General features: G+C 42.8%; 2 protein-coding genes across 4 annotated transcripts in view; one reads left to right on the forward strand and one right to left on the reverse strand.

Moving 5' to 3' along the window:
- The window catches only part of PEX7 (peroxisomal biogenesis factor 7), a 49,947-nt gene extending 41,608 nt beyond the window's left edge, over positions 1-8,339 (reverse strand). The window contains exons 1-2 of one of the 2 annotated variants that reach the window (XM_042017462.1): positions 8,261-8,339; positions 292-349 (exon numbers count right to left, since the gene is read on the reverse strand). In XM_042017462.1, the coding sequence (XP_041873396.1) occupies positions 292-332 (41 nt within the window). In that variant the 5' untranslated portion in view covers positions 333-349; positions 8,261-8,339. Of the gene's footprint in view, positions 1-291; positions 350-1,690; positions 1,887-8,260 lie in introns of those variants that run through there. The other variant, XM_042017460.1, reaches the window with a different exon arrangement.
- A 341-nt stretch (positions 8,340-8,680) lies between these two features.
- Positions 8,681-20,602, forward strand: part of MAP3K5 (mitogen-activated protein kinase kinase kinase 5) — a 100,238-nt gene continuing 88,316 nt past the window's right edge. Inside the window, exon 1 of one of the 2 annotated variants that reach the window (XM_042017443.1) lies at positions 8,681-9,493. In XM_042017443.1, the coding sequence (XP_041873377.1) occupies positions 9,088-9,493 (406 nt within the window). In that variant the 5' untranslated portion in view covers positions 8,681-9,087. The remainder of the gene's footprint in view (positions 9,494-20,602) is intronic. The other variant, XM_042017442.1, reaches the window with a different exon arrangement.

Consider the following 20,602-nt stretch of genomic DNA (forward strand, 5'->3'; position numbering starts at 1 on the left):
CTCTTAATTCACATTGTCAGCTTTCTATAAAATGGTTTACACTATGGAAATGTTGCAAGCCAGATGACTTACCATAACAAAATCAATGCAATGTAAACATATCTTTTGTATTGTATGTGAATACAAATACATTAATTTATATGTAAATACAAAGACCTGTATCAGTAGCTACTTCAGCATAGAAAAAATACTTTATATCCCTAACAATAACCCAAAATATTAGTTGTGCCTTGTACTCACAAGTACACAGTAAATTTTTCTCTTACAAAAATAAATACAAACCTATATTACCTCCTGAGCAGAACAATCCCAGCTTCGTTTTGTTCCAGCATCGCCAGAGTTCCACAACCTAAACCAGCAAAATGAAACAAAACATCACAACTAGTTCCCCGATGCCAAAGGAATCTGGGGTGGTTCTCTAGTAGCTTCAGTGTGCAAACACAAAGGGTACCTGAACTTTAACAGGCCAAACAATTACTTGCATAATTAAACATCTTGTGGTCTCATATTCTCTAAAACAGTAATTCATTTACATCAGATGGTTCTGGTTTGATTTGGGTTTTGGTTTTTTTTTTTGGTTTTTTTTTGGTTTTTTTTTTTTTTTTCTCTAGTATATCTGTAGGTAAGGTTGAAAAAGACTTGCTTACAAAGCATAAAAGTGCATTTTCCCCATGGGCCTCACATGACAGACATACCAATACGGGATTCCCTTTTGTCTTTTTGATAACACAGCAGACAGAATACTTCCTCTCCCCCCCGCCCCTTCCTGAATATAGTAATACAAACACAGCTCACCAGAAACTAAACAAATAATTCAGTTCTGATAAAACACACATGGATTCTGCTTTCTCATCTGACTGAGATATTGTTGAAGTAATTTTACACTTAGACATTTTTTTAAAAATTGTTCTGGAGAGCAATATTCCCACTGGAAATGAAAAAGGTGCCAGTATTGAGAAACACTCAGCTTGGCTCTTTCAAGAGACAACAGGGTCACCAGGGCCTGCCTGGACACTCAGGGACTGAGACAAAAACAGCTGAAGCCACAGAATCACAGAATCCGCTGAGCTGGGAAGGGTCCATCAGGATCGAGTCCAACTCCCGGGCCTGCACAGCACCATCCCCAAGAGTCACACCCCGTGTCCGAGAGCATCGTCCAAACACTTCTTGGACTCTGTCAGGTTTGGTGCTGTGACCACTTCCCTGGGGAGCCTGTTCCAGTGCCCAACCACCCTCTGGGGGAGGAACCCTTCCCTAATATCCAACCTAAACCTCCCCTGACACAACTTCAGGCCATTCCCTCGGGTCCTGTCACCGGAGAAAGTTATTTTCAGACATTTTATTCACTCTGTGCATGTCTTTACTACCATATTTATTCTCGACCCTATCAAACGAGCGCTCCTCCGCGAGGGCGTCGTGAGAAGCGCCACGGCAGCAGCGGGTTGGTACTCGGCGAGAGGCAGATCCCGGCGGGCTGTGCAGGGCTGTGCAGCTCCCGCGCCAGCCCCGGCCCGGCCGCGGGGCACAGGCGCTGTCCCACAGCAAAACAACCGCAGCGGAAAGGAATGTCGTCCCCAAATGCTTTGGCAGACACCGTCTGTCCTTCCGCACACCCACGTCTCCAGCCTCTTCCTCCTCCTCCCGTGAGGAGCCACGTTCCCGGTCACCCCCGCCGCGCCGCCCCCCGCACCTGCCATGCCGTAGTACTGCGCGGCGGCGCAGGCCACGCGCCCCGGGCAGTATGGCGAGAACTCCACGGCGTACCCATGCAGCCCGGGCAGCCGCAGGGCCCCCGCGCCCGCCGTCGTGCCCATGGCCCCCGCCCGGGCCTCCGCCGAAACGCGGAGGAGCCGCGGAGGAGCCGCGGAGGTGCCGCCGCGCCCCCGGCCCCGGCGGAAGCGCCCGCCCGCCGGGCGGTGCCGGAGCCGCGGCGCCACCACCGCCATCTTTGGCGATGGCAGGGGGCGGCCCAGGGCGCTGCCGGAGCGGCGGCTCGGGATACACGAGCCCGCAAAATCGCCTCCTTGCGCAGAAGGAATCACTTCCAAATTTCGGAGACAGTCTGCTCTTTTATACGCCACGTAGGACATAGATCAGCTCGGTGTGTGTGCATCAGCTTGAATACATGAGATGTTTCAATCATAAGTCTGTATGTTAGCTCTCATTTTTCCTTTTAAAAATACCTTCTAAGCTTTTCATTCTCCTAATTTCTTGATTAGATCAGCATATTTTATCATTCTCCTCATTATGCAGTTGTGCTTTATGGAAGTCCTTTTATGAATAAACTTCTTACACCTGTGAGAACTTCTGTTTAAGTCAGTGAGAATTTTGCGTTTGAAAGGAGGAGGTGGGGAGGGGGTGTTCAGTCTTAGAAAATTAATAGCAGAGCAGCAGCTGCAGCTTTTGCCATATTATATCCTACATCTGTCTATGTCTACGTCCCTTAAAATACAGACACTGAGATTATTCCAGTTGGACACAGACCACCCTAATTAGTCACAATGACCCATCTATGTATTAAAAGATAAAAATGCAAAAGTATCATTTTACACTTTCAGAAGTTACAGCAAAGGCAAGTTAGATTGTTTAATTCCAGTTACCTCATGGAACTTGGACCATGGTTACGTATTCCTGCTACCTGGCCGTATATTTAAAACTAAACCTTGACTGCAAAATCCATTGTAAAGCCACAAAAATGTCCATTTGCTTAACCTGGCACTCAGATGCAGAATTAGGCAGTTCTACTCATTCTTTGATCTTGTAATAAAAATGAAAACAAATGTGTTTATCAGATAGCCTCCAGGATTTTAGAATAAAATCAGTTCAAATTCAATGCAAGTGAATCTCAGTTTAATGTATTCTCTGGATTATCACAGCAGTTCCTAAAGCCTCATAACTGGAAATTTATGGGCTTCATTTATTGACATCAAACAAGATCAGATTTTTTAACCCCGGGGCAAAGGAATACCTCACAGAATTGGCTGCTCCAGGCCAAATTCAACCACTGTTAGCTTCTGTGGAATCTTTTAACATCAATTTATCTCTTCAAAATGCAAGTTACAAGACAGTTTTCTGTGCAAGTGTTTTTAAAGTAACTGCCCTTTGTGACTGGGATGTCAGTAACAATGCTTGAAAGTCCACCACAGTAGTACAGTAAGTAAGTTTGGACACTGCCATTTGAGAGGTGTTAGGGAGTCAGGTGCTTGATGGTGTAAAGTCCAGTTACTCTATGGACAATTTATCACTGAATTGGAAAGGTTTCATCAAGTGCATTTTTTTCCAAGCTGGTTGATCTTTCTTAACAAGTGAAATTCTGCAAAGAGGTTATGCAAACAGGAACCAGTTCTTATCAGCTGCCCAGCTGTTTTGTAAAGACACGATTAAAAGAATTTTCATGGACATAAAGATCACGAATTGGATAAAAGGTTACAAGGAAGTCCTGAGAGAAGGACTAGTTCCCAAATATTTTTTTCACAGACAAACTTGAGAATTCAGGTTTTAAAGATCCATGGAAGTAGAAAGCAAAATAATACAGGCAGTGAAAGTATTTGAGTAGGATGGTTTTGAGGTAGAATAACAACAAAAGAAACAAAAGCTATTTTACAGGCAAAGAGAGAAGGGCCCAACAAATGAAGTTGCTAAACATGACTCTATTTCCTTCTCAGCTTCTGGGCAGCTGAATAAATTCAAGAAACATGAAGGACCACCAACCGTACCAGCATTTTATATGCAGCTATTGAAATCAGATGGTCTACCAGCCAGCTCCTTCCAGCTAACACCAAATCACAGAATCACAGAGTTGATTAAGTTGGAAAAGACCTCGGAGATCACCGAGTCCAACCTCTGACTGAACACCATCATGTCAACTAAACCATGGCACTCAGTGCCACGTCCAGTCTTTCCTTAACCTCCAGGGACAGTGATGCCACCACCTCCTCAGGCAGCCCATTCCCATGTCTAATCACCCTTTCTGTGAAGAAATTCCTCCTAATGTCCAACCTAAACCTCCCCTGGCTCAGCCTGAGGCCATTTCCTCTCATTCTGTCAATAGCTGCCTGGGAGAAGAGGCCGACCCCCACCTGCCTGTGGATACAAAAATGCTGCTAGCAAGGATTTTCTTGCTATTTTCTAAGCCCGCTAGAGAATTTTCTCTCTCACAGAAGAAGTAGCAGAGTTATGTAAACAATGAAACACCTGCGGCCTTGAAAAGTCTTGTTTATAGTATAGTAGAAAAATATTTTGACAATGGATGTTTTAGGATTTTAGCCAATCACTCGCAAGGGATGGCTGATCCTTTGTCCAATTAGACTATGATGAAAAAAGTCTATGAAAGAGTTTGTAAAATAATTAAATAAATCAATCTTGCTGCACAATTCCTGCCTGCTGGATCTTCTCTCCTTCTCCTTACGGCTGCGGGACACGGTAATATACCCTAGGGCAATTGTTTTTTTTAATACCTGCCTACACCCTCCTTCCAAGGCGTTGTGGAGATCGATAAGGTCTCCCCTGAGCCTCCTCATCTCCAGGCTGAACACGCCCAGCTCCTTCAGCCACTCCTCTTCAGACTTGTGCTCCAGACCCTTTACCACCTTTGTTGTCTTTCTCTGGACTTGCTCCAGCACCTCAATGTCTGTCCTGAATTGAGGGGCCCACAACTGGGCACAGGACTCGAGGTGTGGCATCACCAGTGCAGAAGAATCCAAACGGATTCTTCCGAACAGACGGATCCAACATGAATCAGTAGATGGCAGCCACGTTCCATGCAAAAAACAAGAGCCTTCAGTTGAAGGAAAAAAATCCCTAACTACACTGATATTGCTGTTTTCCTAACACAACCTAATTTCAATAAAAAAAGGGAAAGTTGCTTAGTATGTAGTTTTAGGCTATCTTTATGCAGCTGTGACTTCTCTACGCTCAGCTCGAAGCCATACCCCTCGTTAGCATTAGAATGAGTGGTTGAGATGCTTACTGCAGTATCTCCACCCTTTCAGTCCCAAGGGCTCTGCTCTATTAGAAACACATGTCCCCCATTTCCTCAGCTTGCTAGCTGACAGCTAGCTTAGGTGTGAGTTGAGCTGGCAACCATCGCTGCTGTATGCATAAATCCTTCCAAAACCCTTGCTGGTCAGCAGAAACAGTAATCAGAAAGGCTCAAGTCCAAGTGTTTGAACAACTTATAAAAAGATCTTTTCTACCAGAGAAAGTAGAATGTGAGCTATTTCCTCATGTGCAAGGGCAGGTAGCTTAAAACACTGAAAACATTCAAGGACTGCAGTTAATTTTTGTCTGTCTTTTAACTATTAAACCATTCACTAGGCTCCATGCCATCAAGATTTTCTTCTACAAGTGAATGCTTATTAACTTAAAGAAACATAAAGATGTTTCCAGCTGAAATCCCCATATCATCATAAAGCTGAATGTGTTGCAGCTTTAGAAAAAGCATTTAGAATCTCAGGGTTCATATAAGATTGAAAAACTGGCAACATTGAAAATAAACAAATAAAAGTAACCAAAAATTCCCCATGTTATTACTGTTCCATGATCACCTGCATCCCTACACAATGGCCACCAGTCTCTATTTACCTCCCTCCTTCTACTTAAATATTGTTTTAAATGTTCAGTGTGTTCATAAATGTATCTTTTCTCAAAGATTGGCAGCTGGCTGCCTCAAAATACTGCCTTCTCCCTATTGAACTTAAAGCTACTTCTCATAGTGATAGAGTGATACACTTAGTTTAAATTTTAAGGATAGCTTTTAGAAACAACGGTTTTTATTTCAGTTTAACTATTTCTACTGCTTGTGACAGTTCTGGCCTAAAGGTTACAAAAATCGCACTATGAACTTTTAATATCTCATTCAAATTTTTGTATCTCCAAGTTTCTTTAAATTCTTTTGAGTTTTTTTAAACACTCATAATTGAAGCATGCTGGACTCTTGAAGACCTCTTTTTCCTGTTTATCAGTGAAGAATTTACAGTGAATCTCCAATCTCTCACTCCTATATATTATCCTGTAGTTAAATAAGAGGGCCTTAAATGACGAGCGAAATTTCACATCCATTTAAACCCAGCATTTGTGGAGATAGATTTCAGCTTATTCTATGAATTCCCTCCACATTACTATAAACAAAATTCAAAATGCGTATTAGTCTAAAATAATTTTTCTCCCTCTACTGGACATGGATGGCCACAATACATGAAAAATATAAATTGGACAGAGTTATGTTTTAAATTTAATCTCTATAAATCAGGATACATTGAGTTGTGTTTTTTGGTTGGACCAGCTAAATCAAGCCTGTGGCATTTGTCACATGCTGTTTGTAACTCATCAAAAGTTGCATTTATATTTGCAACTAACAAAGTTGGCAAACTCTTGGATGTTAAAATTATAATTATGGTTAAAACCAGAGGCAAATGATTTATAGCTGTAGAAATACATAAAAAAGAGAGGGTCATTATTTCAACAAGTCTACAGCCAACTGCTTGTTCCAAGTTTTAGTCTGTTTTGTCTCTGAAAAAAACAGAGCTGGAGCAGGATGGTACTGAACCGTGATTATATACAAACCATCTGGTGTTAAAGATGTTAATTTCAAAGCCCTTGAGAAACAAGTGAACAAGGTAAGAGTACTTCTGATAACAAATGGGGTGCTGTTTCAGTTTTTAAAAAATCCTTGGAATTATCTCCTAATCAAACATGAAAACACAAGAGCTCCTAAATGCCTGATTGTTTGCTTCAGAGAGCTAACAGAGTAAAAGATATATTTTCACTTTATAAAAGCATCAGCAATTTGTATTTGTTACTCAACAGTATTTTGATTTTTTTCCCAGTTTAGCGCTCAACCTCACTCACAGCCAAATCAGTAGAAAAACTAACTTGTATTTGGAATAGACATGGTGCTAACAATGAAGCAAACCTCACAAGTCAGTAATGCTAAGTGGAATAGCATGCTTCTTCCGTCTCCTTTCAGTCCGTGACTTCCTTCTGCACTTGACAAACATGGGCTGTTCTCGAGAACAACAGAGACATATTGTTCTTGCTTCCTGTAAGGTGATGTAACTGCAATGCTGAATGGATTAACACCAATTCTGCATTTTTGTGGAAAACACCGTAATTTAGAAAAACACTTTGCCATTCAGACTATAGCAAGAAACAATAACCTACTGTATCTGGCAGATGAGCAAATATTAACTTTTCCCTGCAAATTAGTCTTTAGTTTGCTTGTCATCTTCCCACCCCATTTACTGATTTCTTATCAGCAGAAGCAAATGCCAGGCATATCTTGTTGGAAAAGGGGACTGCTCAATGCAAAAGCAAACAGAGCTACTGAAGCTACTGCAGTGACTAATTTTTCTAATTATTCTGGAATTGATCCTCTGTCTACAGAAGTAATGGAAAACAATGATACAGGAGGAGGCTTTGTGCCAACAAGTGGATTAGTCTTAACATCAGTTTTAAAAGGATGGGACCTATTGATATATAAACAAAGCTAGTAAGTGCTATTTTTCCTTCTCTCTTCTACCTGTTTAATAGAAGCCCCCCCACCCAAAAACCCCCAACATTTGATAAATCACAAACTTTCACAGTATTTATATCCAAAACCAGACTGCAGTAGTCTCAACATGATTTTCTTTTCAAATCCATTTTGAATTCCCCACAGAGTCATTCTTGGGCTGCAAATAATCGGAAATTTTGGGGCAGCTTGTCTTCATATGATGTATTATTTCAAATGCCAAAAAGGATCTCTTCCTCTGCTGGGTACTATACCATAAAAAGTTAGCATAGCTTTTGGCTATATCCCACTAGTTTCCTTCTCTGTGAAGTAATATTTTTGGTAATTATCAAGATTTCAACTATTCTTGACAAGTAAATTGTAGGTGAATGCAAGAAACCGTAATATTTAATCAACATACGGGGTAGTTTTCCAGTTTTCGAGTGCAGCACTTGCGAAGCATGAGGCTGATCCTGTTTAAAGCAGCCATAAACCCTTCAGTGAACTTGAAGCCGCTCGGGAACACAGAGCGAGGCAGGTTTAGGCGGCGGATAATAGTAGAAGGCAAATGATTACTCAGTCCTGACACTGCTCTCAACTCACTGCAAACACTCAAAGCATTTACTCCTGACACGCTAGTTAGAATACCTGTGCCATTAAAAACAAACAAGAAAAGCAGTAAATGATAAAAGTCCCTTTAGCAGGATTAGGTTCAGAGCACAGGACTTGGCTTTTTGCAAACACAGGCTCCTTCAGGTGAGCCCCAAGTACCTCTGAAGGCTCCGGGGCGAGGCAGGGCCCCCGTCGTTTCAGCGGCGGAGAGGCGCAGCCTGACCCCACAGATTTGAAACGCGACTGTGGGCTCGTGTTAGGGGGGAGGACATTACAAAGCAAAGCCCCGCAGGAGACGGCAGGGAAGGGCCGCCCTCGGTCCTCTCCAACAGCCGGTACCGCCGTCCCCTCCCGGGGCACCGCGGCCGAGACTTCCCAAGGGGAGTGGTACCCTTCCAGGCTGACAAGCCCGTGAGGACACGACGTGACTCCTCTTCCTCGAGAGCTCCCACTCGGGACACGGCCGGAACGCCGAGCAAGGGGGCGGAAAAGGTTCTTTCTGCCCGGAGGCGGGGCCGGAGGAGGCGCCCGGTGCTGGGGCCGGCCCAGCCCGCGCTGCCAGTGGCTCCGCAGCTGTCGTTCGGCTGGAGCTGGGGTTCCGGAGAGCGATCCCACAAGTGGTTCCTCCGCGCGGCCGAGGAATTTCGCCCAAGGAGCGAAGCGGCCGAAGGAAGAGCGGGTTGTCGGGGGTGGCAGGAGAAGGAGGCCGGGCTGCCGGGGGTCGGCGCGCCGGGTAGTCCCTGCAGGTGCGGGGGAGAAGGGATCGGCGCGTCATGGTGCCGGCGGCAGGCACGGAGGGAGGCTGTGCTCGCCTCCCTGTCTCCGTCAGCTTTCGCTAGAGCCCGAGTGGGAGTTCCTCGCTTCAGCCCGGCCGCCTCTCCCCTCCAGCAGCTCAGCGGGACTGCTCCGGGGCGGGCGGCGCACTATGGCATCCGCCTAACCCCGGCCAGCGCAACAGAGCCCGGGGCTGCTCCTTCGCCACCGGGATGAGCGACAGCAGCGAGGGGATCGTCAGCCTGCCTGTGCCCGGCCCGCCCGGCGGCGGGACCCCCTGCGAGGAGGTGCTTGGCAGGCGAGCGCCTGGGGCCGAGACCGGCGCCCGCAGCCTCCCGCCCGACTTGGCTGCGCCGCCGCCCGCCGCTCTCTGGGCTGAGGACGCCGCCGCCGCCGCCTGCCCGAGCAGCGCCGCGCGGGCCAAGGGTGGCGGCCGGCGGACCGCGGTCACCTACGTGATCAACGAGGCCAGCCAGGGGCCGCTGCTGGCGGCGGAGAGCGGCGCCCTGCAGAGCCTGCGGGAGGCGTGCGAGGCGGTGGGGGCCGCGCTGGAGACCCTGCACTTCGGCAAGCTGGACTTCGGCGAGACGGCGGTGTTGGACCGCTTCTACAACGCAGGTGAGAGGGGCTGCCCGGCCGGGGCTGATCATCGCCGCCGCGGGACCCGCTCGACCCGGGCTCGCCGTCACCGCCCCGGGTTCACCGCGGGGCGGCGAGAGCAGCTCCGGCCGCCGACCCCTCCGGGGGCTGAGCCGCCGGTGCCCCCGCGGCTCCCGGCTGCAGTGACATCCCCCGGGTGGCCACGGCGGGTTCGTGGGGAGGCAAAAGTGCGCCAGAGCCCGCTTTTGTCTCCCGCGCTAATGGAGAAGAAACTCTTATGTCAGCAAGCGTGCTGTGAATCAGCTGTGCTACCAGCGGGTTAAACGTGCCCTGGCTATTTTCTCTCGGTGTCCTAACAGAGTGCAGGGACGCAAATTGGTACTAGTACGATGAGTGCAGGCTGAAACAGGCAGGAGCTGCCAGGCCACGGGAGCTTTGAAAAGGAGATTTGACACCAGACGTGTGGCTGGACAATTTCTTAGTGCTGACACAATATCTGGGACGCTCCATGTGTTTGTGCTTTTGATACTGGTTGCATAAATATATACGATGGATGCACTGGAACAAAGAGCTGCGCACACTGATCTAGTTTATTTGGCGAGAGTACCCAGGGCTGCATCCTCTCACCCCAGTTTACCAGCTGCACGGCGATAAAAGTACAGCACCCTCAGTTGAAGGTGTGGTGGCTTGACGTTCTGTGCTATGATGTACTTGGCCTCGTTTGTAAAAATAATAACTAAAAATTTCCCCCACCTATTTATCTTACTGACAGATATATGGCATGAATGTAGAATAAAAAATACCCCTACTTGCTATATTTTCAAAGACTTCATGCAACTAAGGTTATAGTACTGAATTAATGACTTTTTGCTTTAAAAAAATCAGAAGCAGGAAATTGACCTGACCTGCAATTTTAAGCTTATTGTGTGATGTGGCTTTGGTGTATATGAAATACATGCTAAAAATAAGCATTTAGCAAGTTTTGTCAGATACTGTAATTTCCTCCTCTCCTGGGGAGGGGTGAAGAAAAAGGGAAAAAAAACCCCGAACACAAAAACAAACAAACAAAAACCTCCTGGCAGTATTGTAACCAGTTCTCACAAAAGACTCTTCAGCACAGGCATGCATATGCTGTCACCTCTTTGAAACTTTGCAAGCTTTGCCTCATGGACTGCTGCTTTCAGTTCAGTGAGGAGGGCGATTGTGAAGCGTGTACTCACAGCTTATTCCTTCTGCCCCATGCAGAGCCCTGTCCTTAGAAGTAACAATTCAGAGAAGTCAGAGGAGCTGTCCTCACAGGTGGAAATAGGAAGGCCATAGAGTTTCATTATAGAATGAAACTCTTGCATTCTATAATGAACAGAGACTTACATTCTCTGCATTCAGCTCAGAGATTTCAAGCATTCTGATGTCTCTTCATTCCAGGGCAGGTGAAACCTGAGGGTCTCTTTTGGTTCTGTCGTGGAAGCTGTCGCGTAGTGAGGCTCACAAAGCTGAATTATCCCTGATGTTTCAGTGCCTCTTACACTGGTTAATTTTTAGACTCTGAGCTGTTCAGTAGGCGGGGTCTTGATAGTTCACGGACGCTTTTCTTGTAATGGGAGATTTGACTTGAAGTGGGCCCCTTTTAATTCTGGCAGTAGGCGTCTGGCATATAGTGCTACATAACTGCACGCTTATGTAATACAATTTGCTTATTTCAATGGCTTTTCAGCAAACTGTAAATGTGAAAACATTACTTTTTCTTTCATCCTGTTTGGCTGGAATTTAGTGGAAGTGTTACAAACCAGAAAAAATACTTTGTCATTCTGCTTTAGTAGCAAAGACCATAAACCTGTAAAGAACTACGAGAGCTGATCACCTCCAGTGCCTGGACTGAAGACACTTAGATGTAGAAGTTTGTGTCTGCTCCACATATACTCTGTACTGCCTGAGCTGACCAGTGATAAACCAGCTGCAATCCCAAAACCTGCGTTATGCTGCTGGTCTTAGGTCTAGAGGGATCTGTGGATTTTCATACTTGTTTCTTTATCCCTGTTGCACTTTCTACACTCTCTCTGTTTTTAAGAGTTATTTGTTCTCCAGAAACTTAAAAGTAGTGAAAAAATCTCTCTCAGATTAGGAACAACATTAAAGAGTAGAAGCTGTGTAGTAGAAAAACACAAATGAGGAACAGTGTAGGGAACAAAACCAAAACAGCCATGGAGGGTGTAGCTATTGCACAGATCTTTTTTTTTTTTTAACTGCTTTAACAGGGTGGTGGGACAGAATATTTGTAGGTGACCTAAACTCCTTCTCTCTTATCCTTCTTGTCCTCCTTTGCTGTGTGCTTTCAGTGGTCAAATGTGATATTAGTAATACCATAAAGAATATCTGCACACTATGTTATTTAGGAAGAATAGTGTATGAAAATAGCACAGCATGACTAAATATGAAATAAAAATGCAGCAGTGAAATTACGTGACAGTTAACTGGTCATATTCAGGGTATGAAGTCTTCCTGGATTCGTTGTAAAGGCCAGCTAAGTTACAAGAATAAGGTGATTTCATGAAGGTTGGGAAAATCAAACTTATAACTGTGTTTGTATGAAACAAAACGAAACAAAACAAAACCTCTCATAATGCATGTAAATTAACTGTGATTTACAGGGATAGACCTACAGTATAATATAGCTGTACATCGTTAAGGCTTCCCTTTTAAATATCTTAATTTTTGCTATGTATAACATAATCTGAAGTCTTGGTGATTTCTGATGCATGTTTGCTTCATGCCTTTCACTGCTTCAAAGAGAACCTGAAGGAGTATTAAGTAAAATATCTTAGATGAAAATACTCATCATCCGCTCTAAATGTAGATTAGCCTACTAATAATCCTCCTTCTGCCAGCTGCAGTCAACTATGGCCCTTAAATGTTGAGACATAATTAGCAGTGCATATTTAGTGAGTAGGTGCCAGCCATGTATAATGGAACCATGCATGCACCAAATATTAAGAATGAGCCTAGTCTAGCATTTCTGATTGCATGGCTTAAACTCCACTTGATTTCAGCAAAAAAATTTATTTCTTGAGAAGCAAGTGTCAAGTGAGCCCTGAAAACTGTAGAAGTGTCTGACAAAAATAGAGATTTCAATATTTATCACATTTTCCTCTACTTAAAGAGGAAGGTAAGGAGAGGAAAATGTAGTTCAATTTCTTGCAAAACTTGATGTATCTGGATTTGATCAGCTGTCTTAAGGACTCTTTTCCTTTGTAAAGAGAGTACAGTGAGAGTCTTTCTTTCTTTCTGTCTTTCTTTCTCCAGTAATTTTAAGCTTGTGCGGGTGAATTACAGGTATCTCTTAAATTCAACTTAATTTTGAAATACTTCAGAAATATTTTAATAGGAATATTTTAGTATGCCAAGATGTATCTGAGACACCATTCTACAGTGCAGTAGGTAATCATGGTATTTTAAAAGTCACTGAAACCATTGATTTTGCAATTAAATGGAATTTTCTCTAAATTTTAATGACCAGATCTGCATATCCTCTTTATTTTTCTTTAATTGCTCAGTTTCTTTTGGAAACAGCCATAAATGAGTGTAAAGTACTTAGCGTTTGCTTGGCTTAGGTAAGCATTCTTCCTCTTTTTCATTTTTTTTCCCTATCTTTTTTTGGCAATTGAAATTAGAATGATTTTGTTTCTGAGCAGATTTTTACACAGTCACTTTGTGTTACATAAGTGCATCAAGGACTGGCTGAACAAAGTGTTTGAGAAAAACAAAACAGGTAAAAGTATGGTAAAAGGAAAAAAAGTCGCATGAATCAGCAATCTGAGTCAGCTCTTCATGGGAGGGAGGTGCTCTAAGTCAAGGTAATTTCTTCACACATGTTTTTAGAATTAAGCAGGGATTTGTATGGTAATTTGCTACATGCACAGTATTAGGCATTCTGACTTTTAAATACAGTCTCAGAGGGACTGGTGGAAGATAAAGATCACACAGGGACTGAGGCGGATATGGGTTTTCTAATCTGTGCAGTCACTTGTTTTAGGTTGGTTCTCATGCTAAACAGCTTGACTGATGTGCTTTTCATATAAAACTGTCCTTCTAACTTTCAAGTTATCTTATAATGTGGAATTTCAATTTCATAAGCTTCTTATGCTCAAGTTTCATCCGTCAATGGCCCTTAGGATAGATAGCATTTTCTACTAACACTGTTGTGTCAGGCTATTGAGATAATTCTCCAGAACAGCAATGATCAACTAAAATACAGTTCATCAAATAAGAGATGATAAAATAAGTTTAATATCTTATCTTCATTTCTGGAATTCAGCATTATTGCTCTCAGAATTCATGCAGGCTTGGGCTTGAGATTGGCAGTGTTGGCTTGCTGGGCTTGGAAACGTAGTGTGCTATGTTCTTGGGAAGACTCTTGGTATCAAAAATGACAAAAAGTTCAGAGAACTAGTACAGTCACTTGTGTGAAGGTGAACTTTACTTCAAAGATGCTCTACACCTAAGTTGTTTCTGCAGATTCTACAGGACATTTGCGGATTGTGCAATTTAGAAACATTTACAGGCACACAGAAGTGCAGTAAAACAGTACCAGGGCTCAACAGCATTCTTGTCGTTTCTTCCTCTAAATATGATAAGTTCTAAGATGCTATTTTTTTTGAAGTGGGATTCATGCCTTTATATAAGTTTCCTGAAGTTCATGATTGTGACACACTAATGCAAACTTCCCTCTTAAACCCAAATGAGGTTATATTCTATTCAAAACTGATGTTCTTGAGTCTAGAAGTTGGCGTATATATTTACTGTGGTAAAAAACAGCACATGTCCTACCATATTAAATCTTTGTAGGAGCAAAAATTCACTAGCAGAGAGAATAATCACAAGCTTTATTTTATTCCACATTGTCTGTCAGAACAATTAGGTGTTTTTCACCACCTTTTTATCTGTGCCTCCTGATTAATATTTTTTAATTTCACTGACAGAGTTTTGTCAAACACTTGAAATACTGCACATACTTCCTGTGATTATGCAGCACTTATATTCATATCTTATTTTACTTCTTTTTGACACCCCCCTCATGCCCCAGGCGCTGCTGTATCCCCACTACTGTTTCTATAGCATCATGACTGGAGAATCAAATTATAGTTCTTATTAGTGTAGCAGGAGAAATTATCCTGATGCATTATTCTTGTCCAATTTCAGAGTCCAGGACAACTACTAAAAAAATAAAAAGAAGTTTAGTCCCACTGTCAGTGGAAATCATGTTGAAAAATTCTGTATTTCAGCAGCAATATGATGCAAGTGATGAGTTGGAGCAAGAGGTGCCGAGTAGGTTAATAATGGTGTGCAGAGTTGAGCTGATGTCTGTCTTGAGAGTATGACTATAATCATGTTAGGGATGCTAAGTATTATGAGTACAGAATCTTTGTGTCGGAATGCACAGCACGTATTGTAATGTTTAGGTGGGGTGGGTTATAAAGCTCCTTTTGATTCTGTACATTGATTCCAGACTTCCTTAGAAATCAGCATTAGAAACCTAAACCAAATTCATGGCACGTCTTCAACCCAGAAGAGTATTTAATTCTAAAGCATCTGAATGTCATCTACAACAAAAATGATGAGTCTGGAAAAAAATCTGTAGTCCTGATACAAAGTTTGTGTGCTCATAGTGCTAGTGGAGATCTTCTCAATTTATGAAAAAGTTGTGGGATTTGAAACAACATATTCACAAATATTTCCATTGCTGGACCAGCTGTAAATTTTTATAACCAAATTCCAATATTGGTATTGTACTGCACTACTCTCATTAGGCTACTTGTCAATAGGTGACTGGAAAACTGATAATTCCATCAGCTTCTGTCTGAAGTAGAGGAGCGCAGCAGATACACCCACTCCATGTATGTGGGCTGTGAGGCCTTGGTTGTCTTTCAGACTCTGTCACTGGCCTGTCACAGCAGTTTGTAGCTCTGCTGTGCAGAAAGAGCTTCCTGGGGTCTCTCCTACAGCTGAGAGGCTGAGAGGCTTGTGCAGAGTCTGCCATGGGTGTGAATTTCCAGCCATGTCTGTAGCATAAGTAACATTTAAGGGTATGCTCTTACAGTGTTTATTTACTGAGCTGCTATCAGTGAGACAGCTAACTAGAGAGTCCAAATGAAGGCTTATGTTGGATTATTTAGAAGCTGCTGGAAGTTACTAGAAGTTAGGCTTTTGAAATGGTACTTTCTCTTTTAAGTGCATCAGGGCGATAGAGCTAGTTTAGAAATACTTCATGATATTTGAAGTGGTGGGAGGAATGCAGGTTATGAAATTATTAGGCTGTCTTAAATTACAGTAAAGATGCAAAACTTGTGGGGCATCTGTATTAGCAGACATCATCTAAGTATATTCCCCACTGGAGAAAATGCTGAATGGAGCTAGATGAATGCTTTTTGAGTAATGCAGAAGAAAGCTTGATTTTTCTGCAGTTTACATTTCTGTAGCTCTGAACAGGATGTGTCATAAAGAAATGACTTTTGAATTTGCTGAAGTCATGATAATAATTTGACTTCTTTTTTTAGTATCTTTCCAAAGTAAAGAAGCACAATACAAAAAACTGTAAATGTAGCAAGAGACAACAGCTGAAACAAGTTGTGTTAAAGCCCAAAGGTTTCAAGTGAAAAGTGGAAAAGGCCTTACACGCATCCTTTAGCACCATTGTCCTCAGTAATTTCACCCTTTGTTATGTCTTAAATTAAACTAAATTAAGCAAGTGAAAATTCCATTTTTATGGCAGTTTGTTTTCTTTTGTCTTGGTATAGAACAGCTGAATTTTGAGTGTATTCTCTGGTCCTGATAATTTAAAACTTGTTCCTCTTTTCCCCAGTGCCTTTGGAGCAGTCTCTATTGGAGTTGTTGTATTTGCATGTATAGAAAACCTGTAAGTTTATTTGTAAGTTAAACACAAAGGAATTAAAAAACCTCAGCGGCTCTATAATGACAGGGATTTTGCAAGTCTGTGGTTAATAAAATGGAAGTTATTGCTGGGATTCACATCTTTCCTTGTGGGCTCCCTGCTTTAGATTGTCCCCAAACATCCACTGTCCACAGTAGTCTCCTACCACTTCTTCAGTATGGCTTCTCTGGGGGTTTATACTCAGCAGTACAGACACACTAAGAAGTACAGCATTTGTTAGAATGAGATAAACATCTGCAGCAGTCAGCAAAGTCATCTCATACAGCAGAACATGTGTGTGTGACAGATGACAGAAGAATCTGCTTTGACAATGGGGGATTTTCCGGTAATTACTGATGGGTAGATTTCTGTAAGAAGTTTGTAATTGTTTGTGTTCCAAGAGAACATGAACCTCCGGCTGAGCTTGACATACAAGCACAGGCTGCTTTTTTGGTTTATATTACTTTTTTCCTCTGAGACCAAATTTATGCCTTGAGTGATGCAGGTATAATATTTCAGTTATGAAGAGCTGCTGATCAACTATTAACAACAGCATGCCAGAGTTGAATTCTCTTCTAAATCGTGTCTGCCTTTATTCATAAACATTGGGATGAGTTTAGATGCAGTATGGGGCTTAAAGATTTCCCACAGTCTGAATCTGTCTCTTGCAGAGAGTGCACTCTGGGTGAGTAAGCAGCTGGTGCTTTCAGTGGTGAAGACAGTTTTTCAGTGCTATCTCCACAGAAGAGTTATCTGCAGTTCTTGCAGAATTTATGTGGTTTTCTTCCCCTTCACACAATACCTGTCTGATACAGTTTTAATGCTGCTTTCAGAACAGTCTTTCTGGCTTATTAGGGACTTATAGACCGAGACCTGCAGTCTGTGAAGTGTGAAGATGCAGGTTAAACTTCTGGCAGAAGTCTAATCCGCAGTGTGCACAAGTCATCTGACTGTACCACAGGAAGCCCTGGATGAACAAGGAAGACTCAAAGATGTACCAGAATTAAAGGTACAGTTGTACCTCCGTAGGAATTCATTTATGGTTCTGAAGTTGGGCCCCTCCTGCTTGGGATAAATTTATCTTGACACAGTAGCAAAGTGCTTCATTTAACTCCACCGTAGAGGCACACCCATAAGATTAAATGCTCCTACTTCCACTGCTCCACCTTCAGTATGATTTTTTGCAGCTGCACATACTTTTTAAAGCATGATAGTACTGCCTTTTCTCTATAGAAGAATGTCTCTGAAGGGAAGCACGCTAGATGTATGCCATAATTTTGTGTTTATTAGTTTATTACTGCCTTTCAATACAGTATCTCAGATAAGGTTTCTTGACCTTCCTCCAGGAACCTTATAGCTGATTTGAGTGAAAATGGATTGACTTTAACCTGAATGTATGCATGCTGACTACTGGTTATGCTTTCAATAATGTGGCATGATGGTGAAATCCAGGTTTTTGATTGTGTGCTGCATCATCTCTTCACTCACTCCTTGCAGCTCTTGCCATCAATGGAAGTGACATGTGGCATCTGTGGAGAAGGGCAGAAGCCATTTGCCTCTTGAATGTACCCTTGTCTTCCAGATCACAGTTGGAAATGAGAAGTTTTTGCCAGGCAGTTGGTGTGAAGAACAGAGAATCCTTCCAAATCTCCTTGGGAGCGGAATTTTGTCCGTTCTGAATGTCGTCATCATTCCCAGATCAAGTGCAATTGCAAAAAGCTCAGTGACACCATCCTGATCTCTTTCAGTAGAAAAGAAGTGATTGTTACTTGTGTAAATAAGATGAAGTCCTGTGTATTTATGTTCTCTGTTTCCCTGAGATCAGTTTCAGTTTGTTTTCTGCAGAACTGAACTTCACTATTACTTCATATAAAAATAAATATACTTCATTTGATACTTGGAGTCCTTCAATACGTAATCTCTTACAAGGGTTTTCAGTGACCTTGCAAATCATGCAAGTTGCTGTGCACAAACTATTTTCTTTTGCTTATTATGATGAAACTTGTGGAGGTAAAGTTCCGTGATTAATTCATTCAATATTTGTTTATTATTTACCTTTCAAGACTGTGAAGACTCCAATTTTCACAGCTATATTTATGACTACATGTTAATTAGAAGAGAAACAGGGATTCTCAAAGAGGGATTTTTTTGTTTGTTTGTTTTGAGACTGTAACTCACAACCTTGGTTGTTCTAGTTTCCTTTTATGTCTTTCAGTGGTTTTATTATTTTGGGAATTTTCCTGATTTATTGACCAGGAGCAACAGCTCCGTGTATAGTGAGGGTGCCACATATGACACATATGGCAGACATTGCAGGGCAAGCCAGAAAAAAAATAGCCCTTCCAAAATATCCTCTATGGCTATATTATTGTTATACAAAGCAGGTTTTATTATTTTTTTTGAAAGGGTACCTGTAGAGCAGGGAAGCAGCATGTTCTTTAGTGATGTGATTCTAAAGGAAGGAGGGGACAAGAGGCCCTACCTTTGCCATGAGAGCAGCCTGATGAGACCAATGCTATTCTCTTTGAGGAAGCGCTGGGGTCTTGCAGCAGTGCCCAATCCTGGTCTGTTCTTGAGGCATTATTTCCTACCCCTACTTCAGAGTGAACAGAGGTGGTTTTTTCCCTCTTCTACTTGCTGCCACAGGCCAAGGGCAGCATGGGAGTACACTGACTTACTACAGCCATAGAAGGCCACCTCCAGTGGTGAAGTCTGAACTTCCCATGGCTGTGCAGAGCCCAGGTCTGTAGCTGGAGAGAAAGTACTTTGTCAACCTCTCAGCATGAGGAAGGAAGCCCTTTGGCCTTGGCTAGAGCTGGGAACTAGTGGTGTATACTTGGTTCTGGACAAGCCTTTTAGGCTGGAGCCTATATGGGCAGCACTGTCTAGAGCTGAGACTGTGGTGCAGCCCAGCCCAGCTGTGCTAGCAGATTTTTTGCTGGATCAGTCTCGGGGTGTATTGCAGAATGCTCTGTTTACAGATGAGAAGTGTCTCAGGCTGGATTTAGTGGCCACTCAAAGAGCTTATATTGAACATTTACTCAAATGCACTTATTTCATTGAGGCTTAATAGCACCAAAAGCTTGTGGAGGCCATTCAAGTGCGAAGTGGATTTAACATGGTTTAAATACTTCAACACATTTGGGTGTATTTCACAATTCTGAGGTAAATGGAGAAAGTCTTAAAAGTATGTATGTGTTCTAAAAGCATTCCACAAAAGAAACAAGAAAATGGGGATTCTTGCCGGTAATTCTGTTACCGGAAACCATGATCTCCCTTTTCCAGCTGATGCAAGAAGGCCAAAATGCAATAAAAGCACTGGGAAAATGGACTAAACTAAAGCAAGAGTTTTTGCAGCAAGCCCTGCCAAATGGGTGTGAACTGGAAAATTTCCAGTCCATTTTGTTGCTTAACTGCTTGCATTTTGGTCTGTTTTGTGCAGCATCCCAGAAGTGTCTCTGCTTTGAATGATCAGTGAGTTGACAACCTGATACTTGTCTCTGTATCCTCTCTGTTCAAGTTCTTTAACAGTAGCTTCAGTTGAAAAATTTCCTGGTAGGCAGACATTCCAAACCTTAGTGGATTTCAGTTTATGCTGTGGCTGGTGGCAAACTGGCAGATGCACGTCTTCAAGATTTAATTCAGTTCATAAGAAATTATATATTCCTTATTCGTTATGAATTGAATATACTGATTTACAGACACAGAGAGCAGGTGTTGTTCAACATGGAGAAGACTTCATGGTGACCTCATTGTGGCCTTTAAGTACCTTAAGGAGCTTTATAAAAAGGAGGGGGAGAGACTTTTATATGGACAGATAGTGACAGGAAAAGGGGGAATGGTTTTAAACTGAAAGGTTAAAACTGGTTTTCAGATGGAAAGAGGGCAGGTTTAGAGTAGCTGTTATGAAGAAATTCTTCACTCAGCAGGTGATGAAGCACTGGAACAGATTGCCCAAAAGTTGTGGATGACCCATCCCTGGAAGTGTTCAATGCCACTTTGAATGGGCCCTGAGCACCCTGATCTATTGAGTGGCATCCCTGCCCAAGGCAGCAGGGTTGGAATTAGGTGAACTTTGATGTCCCTTCCAACCTGAACCATTCTATGTTTCTATGATTTAGAACTACTGCCGTAGTAATGTCAAGTACTTTTGCAGTAGAACTGTCTCAGACTTCTAACACTGAAAGGCCTGAATGACACAT

Source organism: Corvus kubaryi, unplaced genomic scaffold (genome assembly GCF_017639235.1).
Source record: "Corvus kubaryi isolate FWS band 111438036 unplaced genomic scaffold, C.kubaryi_AGA036_p1.0 split3-73, whole genome shotgun sequence".
Lineage (NCBI taxonomy): Eukaryota > Metazoa > Chordata > Aves > Passeriformes > Corvidae > Corvus > Corvus kubaryi.